The sequence below is a fragment of the Leuciscus leuciscus genome, assembly GCF_965113295.1.
Source record: "Leuciscus leuciscus genome assembly, chromosome: 2".
In the NCBI taxonomy this organism is placed as follows: Eukaryota; Metazoa; Chordata; class Actinopteri; order Cypriniformes; family Leuciscidae; genus Leuciscus; species Leuciscus leuciscus.
Window position 1 is genome coordinate 47,356,149 of NC_138726.1, and position 18,341 is coordinate 47,374,489.

Sequence of the window (18,341 nt, forward strand, 5' to 3'; positions counted from 1 at the left end):
TAATAGGGTATGGTATTCCAACCTGAATGAATCTACTGCTGAAAAGACGGCCTTTTTGGAAAGTTTGTTCAAATTACAATTACAAGCACTTGACAATTTCGGTTTCCTGAGCCTAACACTCATCTAGTTAATTGTGAAACATTGAAGCTCTTTATAGAGGGGCCCTGTAAAGGTCACTGATGTGGTTCATGGTCTAATAAAGCACAGCTATTATGGTCACATTTACTTCAGCTGTCAAACCGTGGATTTCTTTTTTTTTGGGGTTGTTAAAAGACTTTTTATATGAAGAAATAGTAGTGCCCTTGTCTGACTGTTCTGATGGTTCCTCTGGAGCAGGAAAGCAGTTTCTGGAGAATGTGTGTCGCCACACGCGAGGAGGGTCTACAAGTGGGTGATAACAAACTTCAGTCCAGCGACAATGGTGCTACTGTTGGTCAGGATTTACACAGGTAATAATCAGCTCACTTTAACTGTTTTATGTTGTTCTAACACAGGCCTCAACAATAAGGATCTTTCTGCTGGTCAAAAATGGGCCAGTATTTCAGAGTTTCACTGACCCTGAGACAAAAATGACTCATTTTGCAATTTTTAGTAACATGTTTTTAAGATTATATTATATTATATTCAGATGCAATAATAATTATATAATGATTCAATAATAATTATTTCAGATGCAATAATAAAGATTTTATTTATTTAATTGTATATTAGGACTTATTTACAAGCAATATTTACAACAGATATAATTAATATTTATTATTAAAATGTACATTAAAAGTTAATCATTTAATGAAACCCCATAAAGCATGCATACATTTATAAATAAAGTGTAAAATTAAATAAACATAATTAATTAAATAACATTTATTATTAAAATTGTTATGAAATAATAAGGATTTATTATTGGATAATAATTATATTATTTTATAATAATAATAATAATTTTATAATAAAAATATTTTAAAAAGGGTCCCAGTCCATGTGTCAATCTTTCTCAAGCAAATAATAATAATAATACAATTATTATTATTAAAGTATTGAAATCACTTAATGAAACCATTAAATAACATAAGCATAATTCATTAAAATAATATTTATTATTAGAAATTGTAATTTGAATGTTATTATTATTTTATTAAATTATTTAAATTATTAAATGGAATCATTAAATCAGTTCAGCATAATTCATTAGAATAATATTTATTATTAACATTTTAATTAAAATAATAATAATAATAATTAGTAGTATTGTAAAAATATTAAAAAAAACTAGCCCCAATCCATGTGTAATTACCTCTTACAAATAATAAAAATCATCATTATTATTATTAATAGTATATTCAAAAACAGTCCATTAGTCCATCCTTATTGCTGGGCCCTCTAATCTATTGGCATATTCCCATGAAAAATACATGCATGTAAACATACACCACACACACACGCAACTCTATGCATATTACAGTGTAAATGCAAGTGCCCTAATGCACATATTTTCTTGTTTGTTGTCTCTAGGGACACTTATGTCTACTTTGGAGACAGGCTTGCCCCATTTAACGGACAGGTTATAAACGATCAAAGAAAACAGGAGCCTGATCCAGAGAGAAAGCCTGTGCTGAAGACTGTGTGTAGAACCACCAGTACTGAAGTAAGACTTTATTTGTCCATTAGAAACATCACAACATTCCTCTGATCTGATTAGAGGCCAGTTCTGTGGGTTGGGAGAGATGAATGTCTATTCTAAGCTTTCTGAAAATGTCAGACGACCAGTCGAGATCCCAAATAACTCCACTCCTACAAACTCTGCTATGCTTCTGACAGCGGGCGGACATTGCTATGCAAAAATCAGGAGCTCATTCCTCTGAACAAAACATCTATTGTTCTTGTTTGATTTTTCAAGCCAACAAAACGAGCGTGCTGTTTAGTTGAGGATGGTTTCAATTAGCCATATTACAGAAACACTTAAACTAATCAGTGAACTTCAAAAATTCAGAAATACGGAAACCGTCTGCCTTGGAAAAACGAAGAAACTCTTTTGAATTAAGCAGTCTGAAACATTATTTTATTTTTTTATCAGTAAAATTTACCATTTTGCTTTGAAATTCTGAGATTTAGGTTATGCTTACTCAAAACAAGATTAACATTACAAAAAGAAAATATAATGAATGTCAACTATTTTTATGACATTTTGAGTAATTGATGATAATGTGAATGCAAAACTCGCCGCCATGATGCTAGAGTGTTGTGGGTGGTTGAAAATCGTATGTTTGATTATCTTGACCACTGCATTTCCAAAAGCTATTTGATTTGAGGTATAATTTAAATCTGTAGCACAACTGTTGTGAGATAAGTTACAACCAAAGTTTAATACTTAGGGATATGAGTTTGTACAAATCACTGAGGTTATCAAAAGTCCACTTTAGACATTCTAGTAACTAAGTTACTTTGCAACTGTGTGTCAACTAACTCTCATGTGTTAGGGTTAGTAGAATAAGTTGAAATGTACTTGCAAAGTTACTTATAGTTAGTGTAATGTCTGTTGGGGAGCATCAAAATAAAGTGTTAGCAGATATTAAGCAGACAGTCTACTAATACTCTAGTGATATACTAATGAGAGTTAGTTGGCATGTACTTCTAGTTATGTCTAAAGTGGACCATTGAAATAAAGTGTGACCATCACATACCCTAAGTATAAGTACTATAGTAGTGATGCTTAACTTAGCAAACACCACAAAACCAGCTAAGCATATTTGGTTCTTCTACCTCTCTGTGAGCAGATCTGAAATGCACAGGTCAAATGTGATTATATAGACCTTAACCAACAGAATTCATTCAGGACACTGAGCAGATCCCAGATGCAGCAGAAACTAATTTGATTCAGGACGGGAAAAGAGACACAGAATCCTACAGGGCTTTCGGTATGATCCATTCAGATTTTGAGGAGAATTGTTCCATGTTTTTCTGTTGTTTGTACTGCAGGGTTTCTCTCCATGTGAAAGCAGAGCTCTGTTCACTAATGTCAATGAATCAGAGCAGTTTGGCTACAGTTTCGGAGAAAAGGAGGCAATGGGAAACAACAATAACTTGAAGGTGGGAAGCAAACCCTGTTTTTCCCTTCAGTTGGAAAATCATCAAATTTAGAGTGTTTTGTGATGCCTCTTCAGCTACATTAGGGTTATATATGTTGTGTTTTGTGTGGTATGACTAAAATGGATATATTATGGATGCCAGTTTCTGCCTCACAGTGAAAAAATACATATATAAGAAATAGTCATATTGTAATATTTAATGTCATAAGAAATACAATTGCAGTTGTGATATATAAAGTAGCAAAGTCGCATTTAAGAGAAAAAAGTCGCATTTATGAGAAATAAATATGCAAGTGTGAGATATAAAGACATAAACAATAAATAAAGTCACAATTACTTATATATGGTTACACTACCGTTCAAAAATTTGGGGTCAGTACGTTTTTTTTCTTCTAACTGTTCATTGTTAGTTCATGTTATCTCAGATCCATTAAATAATGTTAAAAGAAACAACTTTCATGTTGAAAACATATGTTGAAATTAACATTACCTAAAATTAATAAATGCTTTAGAAGTATTTTTCATTGTTAGTTCATGTAAACTAATGTAGTTAACTAAGGTTAACAAATGAAAACTTATTGTAAAGTGTTCCCAACACTTTTATTCAGTATTCATCAAGGATGCATTAAATCAGCATATTAGAATGATTTCTGAAGGGTCATGTGACACTGAAGACTGATGATGAAAATTCCGCTTTGCCATCACAGGAGTACATTTTATTTTAAAAGATATTAAAATAGAAAACAGTCATTTTAAATTATAATAATATTCCACAATATTGCTGTTTTTTATTATTATTTTTTTTTTTTACGGTATCTCTGATCAAATCCAGCCTCGTTGAGCATAAGAAACTTTAAAATGTCAAAACATTAAAATGTCTTACTGGCTCAAACCTTTTTAACGGGGGTGTAAACCAGCCCACATCACCAGCCCTGTTTCGAAGTGATTTGCAGAATACTACATTTTTCTAGCACACTATCACTATGTGCTTGTATGCAGATGCCAATTATTAAGGTGTCAGATGATGACAGCAAGAACTGTGATGATGAGGATCAGAGCTGCCAAGAGACGTCCTGCAAAAGATCTCGCTCCAACTCCACCAGTGAGACAAACCTGCATGAACACAAGACATTTCACACAATGCAGGAGTCGTAACACTAATCCAAATAATGTCTTCATATTTATTTTTATAGTATAATTCGATCGTGCTAATCCCAGTTGAAGCTCTGACTACACACATGCAACACTGCACTGCAGAAGAACGGCCCTTTTTCATTATATAACCTAATAAACTCTTGAGAACATCCAACAGAAGATGTTTTGAGCTCCTGAATGTAAACATATGATGTCCTACACTTGCTTCCCAACACTGATCCATGCACATACTTTTTACGTTGTCTAACTGTGTCCATTATCCAACACCGAGAGGATGTCTTATGTAACTTCACGTGTCCACGTGCTTTTAGGCGTTCACCCGTACTGGATCGGAGACTTGGATACCATCATTATGAAGACGCCAGAGCTGTTCCCGTGTCACGCCCACGCCACCACAGGATTTTACGGCAACAGGAAGTCTCTCTCTCAACAGCTGGAATTTCCTCATAGCATTCCACAGGTGAGGGAGGTTGACCGGATCATGCAGTCTGCTGAAAGGCCAGTTTACACCAAGGAAGATAACATAAAAAGTCATAATGTTATGAGTTATGACATAAAAAGTCATAATTATGACATTCATGCCTGGTTTCACAAACAAGGCTTAAGTCTAGTCCCAGACTAAAATGCATGTTTGAGCTGTTTTAACTGAAAGCAACTTGCACTGATATACATTAAAATATGTGAGTGCCATTGTTTTGTCTCAAGATGCACACCAGTAATGTTTTTTTGTTATGTTTATAAAAGCTACTTAAATGTCCTAATTGAATTTAGGCCTAATCCTGGATTAATCTAAGACCTGTCTGTGAAACCAGCCTGAAAGCCATCATTTTTATTTTTTAATCTCATTATGACAGTATGCCATAAATTACTTAGTATGTAATAATTTTGACTTTTCATCTGATAAATATGACTTAATGTGTAATAATTGTGATTTTAATTTTAATTTAAGTTTTAGACATTTTGTTATCTGCTTTATTATATATATTATATATATATATATTAGGTTTTGTTTGAAATTTTAAAACGTCAACATTTATAAAAAAAAATTATTTAAGTTTTTTTAGGTTCAATATTGTCTAATATGTAATATATATATTTTATCTTACCTCATCGTTATATCATTTGATAATAATAATAACATATTGCACCAAATACATTTAATAATGCTAATCATTTAATGTTTTTGTTAAGTTAAGAAGCTCAAAAAATAAATAAATTGTTCATCCATATTTGCCCAGCATAAGTCCTCTTCTTGCAGGCTGATTCTGTGTAAAGTTGTGGAGAATGCAGCAGACATTTGCAATCTGGTGACTTTAAGGCAAAAAAGAAAAAAAAAGAAAAAGAAAAAATGACTGTAAATGACTTTTAATGAATTGAAATATGGCAAAGTGCCTGGTTAAACTGGATTGCGGATGGTTACACTGAAAAATAAAATAAAAAAACACTTACAAAAGTAGTGCAGCTGTTGAGTTTTAAGTTCAGGAATTGTTTTGCTTGAACAGTTCTGAATGAGACTACAGCAGTGAATGGTCAATTTCCTTTCAGCTGTTGCACTTTATTTGATAAGGCCATCATTATACTGGTAATCAAATAAATGGCTGTTGCAGTAAGTGCTCAAAGCATCACTACAAAGTGTTTTCCCTCTCCACATCAGCAAAGTGGCTATTTTTAATGAACGTCATGGGAATGCCACATCTAACACAAATACAGTATGAACACATCTGCTCTGTGAAGCAGAATTTCATGAAATGAAAACATCTAATATTGTCCTTTTTGGCCCTGAACCTTTGACATGCTTACCACATTATTTGTGCTCTCCTTGGTCTCTGCAGGCTGTGGTTAGGCCATCTCGCTCTCTAAGCTCAGCACACTTGGTCCCCTCCTGCAGTAGCGTACAGGCGTTCATCATCTCCAACATCGTGCTCATGAAGGGCCATGGCAAGGTAACCAAACACAACAACAAATAGTATGATGAGTATTGAGTTCTCACCATATAAACCGCTCTCGTGGTATTCCAGGGCCTGGGATTCAGTATAGTAGGAGGCAGAGACAGCATGTACGGCCCAATGGGGATTTACGTGAAGACCATCTTCCCTGGAGGTGCAGCGGCCGCTGATGGAAGACTACAGGAAGGTGGACTCATTAGTAAAATATCATACTGTAATTGGTAATCTATCCAGACACTTGCCTCAAAATGTAGCTTTCCCATCAACACTCACAGCTGCATTACCCAGAAGTGGATAGAAAACTATATTAGTGTTTCTGGATTACAGGAGACGAGATACTGGAATTGAATGGTGAATCTCTGCACGGCTTGACACATGAAGATGCCTTACACAAGTTTAAAGTGAGTAGCCTCACCTGGATGCCTTCATTTGTCATTTGACTGATGTGGTTGATGACTGATGGCTGATTTAATAGTAACTTTAATAGAAAATAAAAAGTAAAATGCCATAGCGAAAACTGTAATTAGTTAAGTGAAATACTGTTTGTGTGTGTGTGTGTATATATATATATATATACATACATATATAAGTACACACTCATATATACATATGTTTTCATGAGAACAAAGAAAAAATATCCAGTAACCATAGCTAACATTTCTTTCTATAAATTTAACATAAAAAGTAGTATAATATTATGTTTAACCTCATCATAGAAAACATATAGCATATATGTAATATAATACTGATATGAATACTATATGTAATACTTAGGAAATTAGTACATAAAAAATTGCTAAAATTTAATTATTTTATTCAATATTTACTCAAAAAGTCTAAAAAGGTCCAACTATTACCTGATTAATCCACCTGTTGATCTATCAATAATCCATCATGTTTCACCAGCAATAAACTTCTTTTCTCTTTCTGAAGCAAGTGAAGAAGGGTTTGTTAACGCTGGTGGTGAGGACCAGTCTGCGGGTGGGCGCCTTGCTGGGCAGCAACGGACAGGTGTCTCAGTTATGCAGATCCAGATCGCTGAGCTCCAGCACCGGTATAACTCGAGTCAGTGCTGATTTGGGAGACTATAACTGCCTCAATAACTCTGCAAAACCCCAGGACAGAGTCATGATGGGGATCACGTTGCAGAAGGGTTAGTATCCAAATCTCATTGTTCAAAGTTGTATTCATCACATAGGCTACACACTGGTACAATTGCAGTGAATTGTTTTGTCTATCAGCACAAGCTATGAAATATAAAATTAGCTGTTATTAGTTTCTCATTCAAAACTACTGTATGACTTCAGGAGTTATACATAATGCACAAGTTACATTTTTCTGATATCTTTTTATCTATTTGTAATTGCACAACAATGCTTGTGAATTCTTCAGCATTGCTTGTCTTGCATTTCACAGAAGAAAGAAAAACACAGATTCGAATGACATGAGTCTTTCAAAGTGAATGAATGTTGACAGAAATGTCATTTTTGAGTTAGTGGACAGCATTTCTAGTTTACGCATATCTGACTGGGTTACAAACTGCATTGCAATCGTTGCTTAGACTGAGTTAATGCACTATTCTGAGCTCCGGCCAGCTGTTGCTGAAGTTTCATGTCACACATCAATCATACGCTTTCATTCTGAGCCCTGAACATAAACGTCTCCAGAGCTAAAGTGTGCCTCATTTGTGTAGCTGCATAACATCATAAATTAAAATCCTTGAGTTACTAATGTTAGGGAATTTACAGTTAAAGCCCCAAGGACCAGACATGATTACTTAAAACCAGGAGTTAGAAGTGCAGTCAATTTAAGACAAGAGTCAGAATTATAATAAATTAAACAATTACATTTTTACTGAAGATAGTTTGCAGTTTCATCAAGCAGAAGTCCGTTTCAAGACTCACAAGGAGTTTGTAGGCCGCCCCTCTACATTTACAAAGATCACAGCAGTTATACCCTTCACCAAGGTCTAAGCTACGTCATTACTTCTGGTTGAATGATTCTGATTGGCTAAGAAATAGATAAACATAGTAAATTTCCACACATGGACTGATAGGCAGTAGCACATCTCCATAGTCTGTACGGCCGCCACCAGGACCCTGAGTTAGGGACCTTGTGTCCCTCCGAGGTCACGAGACTGTGTGCCTAGGCGCCAACATGTTGAAGAAAACAAGTCAGTCCATCTCCAATAATGCCACTTGTTCCTTAACCTGCAACCAAGAATACTAACACACACACAGACACACAGCTTCTTCAAGGTTGGATTTTGTCGGGCTCTAACTATAAATAGGAGACTCTTCCCAAAACATCAAGATAATGCGTTCTTTCTCTCAGTGAGAGGACTTTAATATAGAACAGTAAAGTAAATGCTTTAACTAAGAAATGGTCACTTAAACTATTGGTTCCAATGACCCTTGTGATCTATATGTCATGGTGAGCTAGAAGAACAGATTTATGTTTTAAACAAAACGAGTCGGTAACACTCTACAAGGTTCATTGGTAAACATTAGTTAAATACCTTAGTTAACATGAACTAAGAATGAACAATACTTCTTCAGGATTTATTAATATTGGTTCATATTAATTTCAACATTTACTAATACGTCATTAAAATCAAAGGTTGTATTTGTTAACATTAGTTAATGCTCTGGACTAACATGAACAAACAATGAACAGTATTTTTATAACATTAACAAAGATTAATAAATACTGTAACAAATATATTGCTCATTGTTAGTTCATGTTAGTTAATACATTAACTAATGTTAACTAATGAACTTTATTGTAAAGTGTTACCAACGAGTCCATATTTCAACTCCGGAAGCCGGGCTAAATTAGCAAGCACTGTTACTGCATTCCTGGCAGGGGGCCAGACCCTCAGTCACTTTACTTAAATATTGTCTTAAAGGGATAGGTCAGGCAATAATGAAAGTTATGCAATCATGTTGTTCAAAACCTATTTGAGTTTCTCTCCTATAATAGAAAAAAAGTGAGATGTTTTTTAAATATCCCACATGCTCCTTAAATTACACTGTCCAATTTTTTTGAAGTCTTCTGAAGCTGTGCACTTGCTTAAAGTCGGCATTAAACTGAAAAAAAAAAAGTTGTAATAGTCTTTTTTTCCTTATTGTGATATTTATGTGAGCGAAAAGGATTCTTGAACAGACTAAATGTAGGGTGGGACTTGATTTTGTCCACCAGGATTTGATTGAAGGGTTGTGGTTTGCTATTGGTCAATCTCATGTGAGTGACAGGTTGTCCCTTGCGCTGGTAAATGCGAGAGATGTTGCTGCAAGAGGGAGACATTATTTTTATTAAAGATTATGAGGGCACATGAATTTAAGATGTGTATGGATAAATCATTTATACTGCAATATGCCATAAAAAGCAGGAATTGTCCAGTGATTTCATGGTAACTTAAAAAATAAACCTACTATATACATTAGCCACCATTTTATTGTAACTGATTATGATGACTACAAAAGTCTGAGAAGAAAATGAACGTATGAGTATTTCTTAATGTGTATTTTCTGAATATGTCTAGAGATTGGCGTAGGTCTAGGCATTGGCTTGTGCTGTGTACCTTCAGCTGGCGGCTGCCCGGGAATCTTCATTCACACACTGTCACCAGGATCAGTGGCACACATGGATGGACGATTAAGGTTTGAACCTGTCACATCTTTAAAAAGTAAAAATTTGCCAATAACATAAAATACATTAATATGAGATATGAGACTCCAATGTTTTCTGTTATATATTTCTTCATAGTTAATTAGAAAATCTGAATATATTGTACATTTTCAGCCTATCTAAAATTACACCTCACCTGTAGGCAATATACTTAAATATTATTATGAGACTCATATTTTTTATGCACCCTTTCAAATAATCTTCTCCATTCACAATTTTTTTATAATTTTAATAATCTCAGTTTACTATAGTTAAATGTTGGGACGATGTACTTAGCAAATTACAAATCCCAAAGTCCCCCCAATAAGTGTAAATGTGAAATTATAGTTGCGTTTTTAAAACAAAATGTTCCACAAGTGTTGGAGTTTTCACTCAAAAATAGTTTATTCAATGAACTTAATTACCACTAAATTAAGGAAAGCTATGTGCAATTAGTTTAGATATGTACAACAGGACTAAAACAAGTTTAAATAAGTAGCCTAATATGTTTTTGAATCAGTTGGAAGAGAATGTAATCCCATAAAGCTTGCTGGGAAATACAGATCCATTGCCCAGTTGGTTATGTCACCACAAACAATATATTTAGTCTCAATACAAAGTGACTAAGTCCACTTAAATTTTGCTAATTTTATGGGATTGGACATAATGAAATTAAGTTGTGCCAAAATGTTCAAGAACTTTGCGCATTTTAGCAAAGTAATTTGAACAAACAGCAAAAATCTTTGTACATTTTTGAGTGGTATTTTTTATATAATAAAAATGTTAATTTGATGTTTTGAGGCTACGTAAAGGTAGGCATGTTTCATGTAAGATTAAGATGTATACTAAAAAAAGTAACTTTACTCAAAGTTGTGGTTGGGTACTGTTCGTTTTTGGTAAACCAAATGATACACTGCATCATGTTATAAATGGCAACATTATTTTATTTTCATAAGTGTGGTTTCTAGAACGTTTTTAAAACTAACCAAACTGCAGCGCTGTGAATTGTTGTAATAATGTGTGTGGTTGCTGGGTTGTAAGTAAGTAGTATGTGAATGTTTGTCAGATGTGGCGATGAGATCATGGAGATCAATGACACAGTGGTTTGCAACATGACACTGAACGATGTGTACACGGTTCTGAGTCAGTGCAGCCCGGGCCCGGTTCAGATCATCATCAGTCGACACCCTGACCCAAAAGTAGGTTTACTTTCCCTTCAGGAGAATAAACTAAGAGAGCATCATGTGCCCGATTTACTCACATTTACTCACATGTGTTAAGACAATTTACACTTCATTATGGCTGTGAGCAGTCAAACCTTCACATTATTGTTCATAAATTAGAAGTTGTCTGAGTGTGTGCTAAAATTTAAAGGCTATAAATTGCACGTGTTTCTCTGTGTGCATGAAGGTTTCTGAGCTGCAGCTCAATGATGCAATCGCTCAGGCGGTGGAGCACAGCAGACTGAGGAGAGACAGGAGTCAGTGGAGTATGGATGGATGTAACAGCAGTGAGTTATTGATCTTTTGTTTGCTCTGAAGGCCTATTTCACACAGTGATTTTACAGCATAATTGCAACTGTAACTGTGGCTCTGTACAGAACGTAAACTTATTTCGGGGTTACCACATTAAAGTCGACATGAAATCAAAATTGACCCTATTTACTTTGTTAGCGCATATTACTAGTCTTGTGGTGAACAATTAATCTGTGCAAGTTAACACACAGAAAAAAATAGTTTGCCGTGGTAATCTTTAATCAAAATCTGGAAAGTTACTTCCGGTCTGAAATGGCGTTCCTTTTCTGATGACGTCAGTTTGACAGCTTGGTTATCACTCCCCTCAAACCGTTAGTCTGCTATGAGCAGAGATAGAGGAGCGCTAAAGTAAAACCCTGCCCTCTATTCAATATTCCGTTTCACTTGGAAATACGTCACAACACTGGGGAAAAGTCGTTTGCAACTTCCGGTTCACGGGGACTTTAACAACTTCCTTTATTAATGACATTAAAAGTGTTATTGTGAGTGGGCATCAATCAAATGGATGATCATGAAATCTAATTAATACTAGGAGGAACACAATCACATCCAAATGATGCAGTAAGCCATTTCTGAGAAACACTGTTGAACACTTGTAGCCAATCAGCATTAGGGGGCGTGTCCACTCATGATGGGGGAGGAGAGAGAGTAAGCAAGAGGGAGATTTGAAGAATTTCTGTAGAAAGAGAGATGGCTGAGAGACATTACAAATGACGCCCAAGCGGGAAGGTCTGAAAACGGACGCCGAGGTTGCATTGTTTCTTCTCCATATGTGAGTAATCTGGTTTTGCTATATTTCACAGAACCATGAAATGCTGTTGTTGTAATGCTAGCTAGAGTAGCAGGACAGTTTTGAGTGTCACTGTTTGTCTGGAGCTGGTGTGCTGGCGACTAACAATCAAATATTGCTTGTATTTACTCTTGTGTACTTTATGGTAATTGTTTGTTCTTCCTTGTCGTTCATTCATCATCTTCACTTTTTTTTTTTACGATGCACTATTTTGCTTCGCTTTAGCTTTGATGCGACATCCACTTGTGCATTGCGTGCTTGTGCATTTTGGGGGTGGAGCAATGATATTTTAAATGTCAACAGTGTTTCTCAGAAATCGCTTGGAGAAGACCACCTCTTTCATTTACCTTTAAGAGGTGATTGTGCCTGGATTCACTTTTTTGGGAAAAATAAATGCTGTTTGTGTACTCACATGTGTGAGTTGGAAACTATTTTAGTTGTAAAGTTATGCTTTACTTAGAAGTGGGAAGCAGAGACTCAGGACGTGGCTTAAAATCTTCAAATTGTTTCCAACATGACTTGCAGGGTTCCAGCGGTCATGGTAAACTTGAAAATGTTCATAACATTTTCAATATAAAAAACAAAATCATGAAAATAAGTCAAATCTTAAAAAGGCATGGAAATTTCTATAGTGAATATTTTACAATAAATATAAAATGCAAAATATAAATGCAAAATCTATATATACACTGGGCCTTCGAAAGGTATAATGATGATTCTCTGGGACCCCGGTTGTCAAAGTCTCAGGCGTGCTCCCATGTCTGCTTAGTCGTGTGTTTACACTTTGTACAAAATGAACTGTCCATGGTGACTCTTCTGCAAAGAAGATAGGCAGTTGGTTTAGACATGTCTGTATCTGATCTCAGGTCTGAGGAGATCAGAACCCTGTTCGCACAGCAGACAGAAGTGTATCCGCTGTCTGGACAGGAGCGGTAGTCATCTGACCTGCAGACGAGCACAGAAACCCATGATCCGATCATGCAGTGAGGGCGCCTACAGCCAGCGCTGTACACCAGCCAGCGTCACCACTCAATCCTTCCTACAACCGGAGCACGTCACCAGAGTACAGAGCATGGACGTTTCTTTAACAACCAACAGTGAAACTTCACTTAATAACACACTTTCTCCAACCTCGTTCACTGATGATGACTATAACATTCCCTATAAATGTCCAGTAAATTTCATTGGACAACAAACATTAGATGTGCATACAGGTGGGGTGAGAAATTCTACGCCAGGACCAACAAACCAGACACGGAGGTACTGCAGACGACAGGAAGTCAGCAGTCAGGAAGCGCTGACTGATTCGAGCGGCTCTAGTCGAGGTTCTCCAGTAAAAGAGGAAGATCTGCTGCCTTCTCAAAGCAATTGCCAGGTATGGCTATATACTGTACACGTTTATGAAATACACTATATTCTATTGAGCAAAAACTGTTTTGGTCAATTAAAATGTTTAGTTCTTTGTTTTATCTTCCTTGTGTAGGGTTTCACATCATTTAATATCATGTCAATGATGTTATGTCCAATAAATTAATCAAATACAGGATTTAAATCTACACTTTGGATTGTATTTCTGTTGCTTTTTTTGTTCTCTGTCAAAGAGACTATTCACAAGTAGGCGTTTTTCACAGTGAGATTGTTGCATTGCCCATAAATGGTAGTTGAATATTGTAAGTCAAGACATGATTGGCTTGACTTCAACACTTGCCTTATTGTCAAATTCTTCACAAGTCTTGCATATGAAAATCTTGCACCATCATTGTGCATGTGAATAGCTGTAATGTTCCGGCCCTTAAAGGGAAAAATACCATTACATTTTTATCTAATAGTGTGCCTTGTCTCATCTGTGAAAAACAGAAATGTGTCAAAATTAACAAGACGAATTTAAGCAAAAGCATTGGTATTATCTAATTGGATATTCTTGTCCCCAAACCTGCCAATGGCCAGTGATTTAAGAAAGTGTACCAGTCATAAACAATTTTTACCGGACATGAAATTGTTTTTGCAAAAACAGGCAGTAATGACACCAAAATTTTAGATACCAGTGAAAATACACAATTCTCTATTCCAATATACCACAGCTTAAGGTACTAGCCTAACTCAAATAAATATAAAATAAAAATAAAAATAAAATAAGAACAAATAATCAAGATTACAAATATACAAATGAAATAAACAGTGCTTTTCTGACAGAAGTTTTCAGGTACATAAATGTAATAAAGTAAGCAAAAGTAAAATAACTGCATAGATTCCACTGTATAAATTAAACATCCTTATTAATTAATCCTTAATAAAGTTACAAAAGTTATTCAGTCAAGAGCATTTAGTTATTTTTTCCTTGTCCTTTATTTGATTAACATTAAAAACACAGACAGCCGCAGGAATATTAGGCTGCTGTCACTTTAAGACCAAATGCACGGATCTAATAATAATATACGGATACTGATACACATGCCGTTTACTTTCTCAACTGTTTACGCTCACTTAAGACATAACAGACTATGTTTATCAGGACCCCAACAGGAAGTAAATAAGACATTACATTTTAAAACTCTTAAAGGAACACGCCAACTCTTTGGGACTTTAGCTTATTCACCGTATCTCCCAGAGTTAGATAAGTCCACACATACCTTTCTCATCTCCGTGCGATCCGTAACTCTGTCTGACGCACCCACCGCTAGCCTAGCTTAGCACAAATAATGGAGGTAAACGGCTCCAGCTAGCATACTGCTCCCAATAAGTGACAAAATAACGCCAACATTTTCCTATTTTCTGTACATGTTGTGATTTGTGTAGTCACAGCGTGTACAAATAACAAGGTCACAGGAGACACAGCCATCTTCTAACCATATACATACTGGGAACTATATTCTCAGAAGGCGAAGCACTGCTACTTGGGCGGAGTGATTTGCTCGTAGCACCTGAGGTGGTGAGGAGCAGAGAGTTCGCTCAGAGTTGGAGTAAATCACTCCGCAGAAGTAGCAGTGCTTCGCCTTCTGAGAATATAGTTCCCAGTATGTATACGAGTCCCAAAAAGTTGGCGTGTTCCTTTAAAGGTGCACCCAGTCAACAGTGTTAGATTTTCCGTTATCAATGCCACTGTAGAAATGCATTATTTGATTAATTTAGTTTAATTTATTCTACAAACAAAAGTGTACCATAATAGGGGTTTAGCCATATAAAAAAAGCAGTATTCATTTGGTCAGACTACACTGAATATTTACAGAGGATCATTAAAATAAAATAGTCAAATGTTAATTAAAAGTGAGAAAAAATTTGACAAATGGGGACCAGTCGCAGCATCTAAAACATGGACTTACAACAATTTTATAAATATATGTCCTTTATATACATATTTCCTTCACAAATAAATACATTTAACCTTAAATAGACCTATATATTTTACAGTGACTCATTATTTAAAATCTTGTATTGCCTTACAGTCTTTTATTGTCTCTCCACATGCATCTAGTTTTTCTGCAGTCTATACAGGGCTTTGAGAAAGATCTCAAGGCTTCTGTTTAAAAATGTACGTAGAAAATCATGCTACCTCTTTTTGGACATGTTCATGTCAGTGTTTGATGACAGTGTGAAAATGAATTTGTGTGCACTTCATACTAAAATCTTATTTGCACAATAGTACATCTTTTTGTTACAGGAATCGTAATGCTTGAGCGTTTTGCATGGGGCATGGCTCTTGTGTGTGTACTGTGTACATGCCTGTGTTTCTGTTTGCAACAGTGATGCATGATGAAATGATACTGAATGCATTTCTACACCTTTTCAAAAAAAATGAAGACTTAAACTCAGCCAGCCATTTCCTGTTTTTGTGACAGGAAGTGGTTGAACACGCAGAAGTCGGAACTAAAGCATCTGCCTGTATCTCCGAACCTAAAAGGGACTCAACACACAGAGGGGACAGACAGCACAAAGGTATGTTAATCAGAAATACACCTTCTACTGGTTAATATTCAGTTAAAAAATAGCAATATGTCATGCAGGTTGCAAAACTTTCATATACATTTACTTTGTATTATTCTGATACCTGATATTCAACAAACGTACAGTATGCTGAGACTTTTCATTTTCTAATTCAGCTGTAATAGTAATAGTCAATTTCAGTGTCCTAATAACATTATTTTTTATAAAACAAAGTAGCTGGTTTAACATGTATATTATAGCTGTTCTGTTTTTAAATGAAAATAGAACAATTATTGTGACAATTATTGGATGTGTGGCAGCACGCGAGTTAGTTCTCACTTTGAACTTCTCTGTTCCGCAGCTAAGTAAAGGGAAATACATGTGAAAACTATTATGTTACAGGTCCAGAGTCCCCATCTCAAGTGTGTAGTCCGAGTAAGAGGGCCGGTCTGAGACGTCAGGCTCATTTGGAGGTCAGTACAGATCAACCACTTGACCCCTGGGTAAAGCTGACCGAAAGTCCAGAGAACCAGTCATTCTGCTCCAAAACCATGAGTGACCAAAATGGAGATGCTGAAGTTAACAGCACTGCCTCTGAAACCACAAACATCACCTCAGACTCCAAATATGAACAACCTCCCAATGTTAAAAAAGGGCCCCCGGTGGCTCCAAAGTCTGCTAGAGTACGTCAAAGCATGAAGAGCATTAAATCTGGGAAACCGATAACAGAGGCTTTGAAGCACCCAGATAACAGGAGCCACGATACTGGCAGAACCTTTGGGATTAGTCTGAGGGCTGCTTCATCAGGAGCCAATTTGTCAATCAGACAGAAGATCAGCTCATTTGAGACTTTCTCAAGTGCTGATGGAGCCGAAAGGTCGAACAGGCGACTGGCCCCAACGGCATCTCTTCCTCCAATGGAGAAGACAGCTAAAAACTCATCTGCAGACTACAGCAATGCAGAGAGAACCAAAGTTAACACAAACAACTTGCACAATAATGATAACTGCCAGTCGACACCAACAATTTCAGCCACCACCCAGCCTGCAGAGGAAGAAGAGCAAAAAGCTTCCCTCAGTTCAGATATCATTTCAGTGCCCCATCCTGCAGAGGAAGAAAAACAATCAACTTTTCATGATTCAGAGCCCTGTAAGCCAGTCCCTGTTGAGGAACCTGCTCTGGACTCAAAAGAGCTTCCACCTGCTGCTGAGAATGAGCAAGAACCCCTACCTTCTCAAGAGGATTCACCCCCACCTTCTCAAGAGGATTCACCACCACCTTCTCAAGAGGATTCACCCCCTTCAAGCCACGTACCAAGAAGATCTAGCAGCTCGAAAGAGGGTATTGGAGAAAAAACAGAAGGTACTGGAACTCATACGGTGAGCTTGAGGACCCGAAGTCTACCCCTCAGTCCCTCTTCAGATACCCCCACCTCAAGTGGCTTAGAAGGGGAGAGCCTGGGGATAATCTTGTCCTTCAGCAACCAGGTGTCCAATGCTCTGATGCGATCCATGCAATCCCTGCCGCAGTCCCCTTGCGTTCGGATTGGGAACCCTTGGAGCGCCCCACCTGGATCCCCTCTTCATAACCCAATAGAAGAAGACTCTGCTGCCGAAAACCCCCCACCTTCACAAGCACTAGAAAACAGTGAGAGGGGTTTCTCTGTAAGGTATGTATCTTATCCAAACATATTACTGTATCTCTGAAAACAATGTAGGACAAATGCATTCAGAAGATGAAAGCGTTTGAGGTACAAATACTCGATGCAGTGTTTTGTTGGCTGATGGTAAGGAATAAGATCACTTGCTGGGACTGAAGCCAACAATGTCAACTTCTTTCAAGTTGAGAACTGGCTGTACGATAAAGGCATTGCAGAGTTTTGAATGATTCGGGAGTCTATTTTAAATGAAACGAGAAGAGGAAATGCAGCTCAGTTGAGTTAGTCACAAACAACAAACCCTTTCATGCTAATGTCTTGTAAACTCTCGCACTAGTCCTTATCTCTGTAAGAAAAAAAAAAAAAAAAAAACGTTCCCGTCATGCATGTTTGACCTAAAGTAGTTTATAGATAAATGTGGTGAGATATTAGCTAATTGGCCGCAACATTTGCAAGTGAAACCTAAAATTAGTCTGTAGTTTGAAGAAGTCTAAAGCAGTAGAACAGGGGAGTCCAATCCTGCTCTTGGAAGGCCTCTGTCTGGCAGAGTTTAGCTTCAACTATAATTAAACACACCAAACT

General features: G+C 36.4%; 1 protein-coding gene across 1 annotated transcript in view; it reads left to right on the forward strand.

Annotated features, from left to right (window-relative positions):
• il16 (interleukin 16) overlaps window positions 1-18,341 on the forward strand; it is a 34,439-nt gene that overhangs the window by 8,906 nt on the left and 7,192 nt on the right. Inside the window, exons 3-17 of the mRNA XM_082154183.1 lie at window positions 337-449; window positions 1,513-1,645; window positions 2,977-3,087; window positions 4,086-4,188; window positions 4,553-4,701; window positions 6,074-6,184; window positions 6,260-6,374; window positions 6,515-6,588; window positions 7,121-7,340; window positions 9,732-9,849; window positions 10,923-11,055; window positions 11,267-11,366; window positions 13,048-13,556; window positions 16,018-16,114; window positions 16,505-17,771. Of these exons, the coding sequence (XP_082010309.1) occupies window positions 337-449; window positions 1,513-1,645; window positions 2,977-3,087; window positions 4,086-4,188; window positions 4,553-4,701; window positions 6,074-6,184; window positions 6,260-6,374; window positions 6,515-6,588; window positions 7,121-7,340; window positions 9,732-9,849; window positions 10,923-11,055; window positions 11,267-11,366; window positions 13,048-13,556; window positions 16,018-16,114; window positions 16,505-17,771 (3,353 nt within the window). The remainder of the gene's footprint in view (window positions 1-336; window positions 450-1,512; window positions 1,646-2,976; window positions 3,088-4,085; window positions 4,189-4,552; window positions 4,702-6,073; window positions 6,185-6,259; window positions 6,375-6,514; window positions 6,589-7,120; window positions 7,341-9,731; window positions 9,850-10,922; window positions 11,056-11,266; window positions 11,367-13,047; window positions 13,557-16,017; window positions 16,115-16,504; window positions 17,772-18,341) is intronic.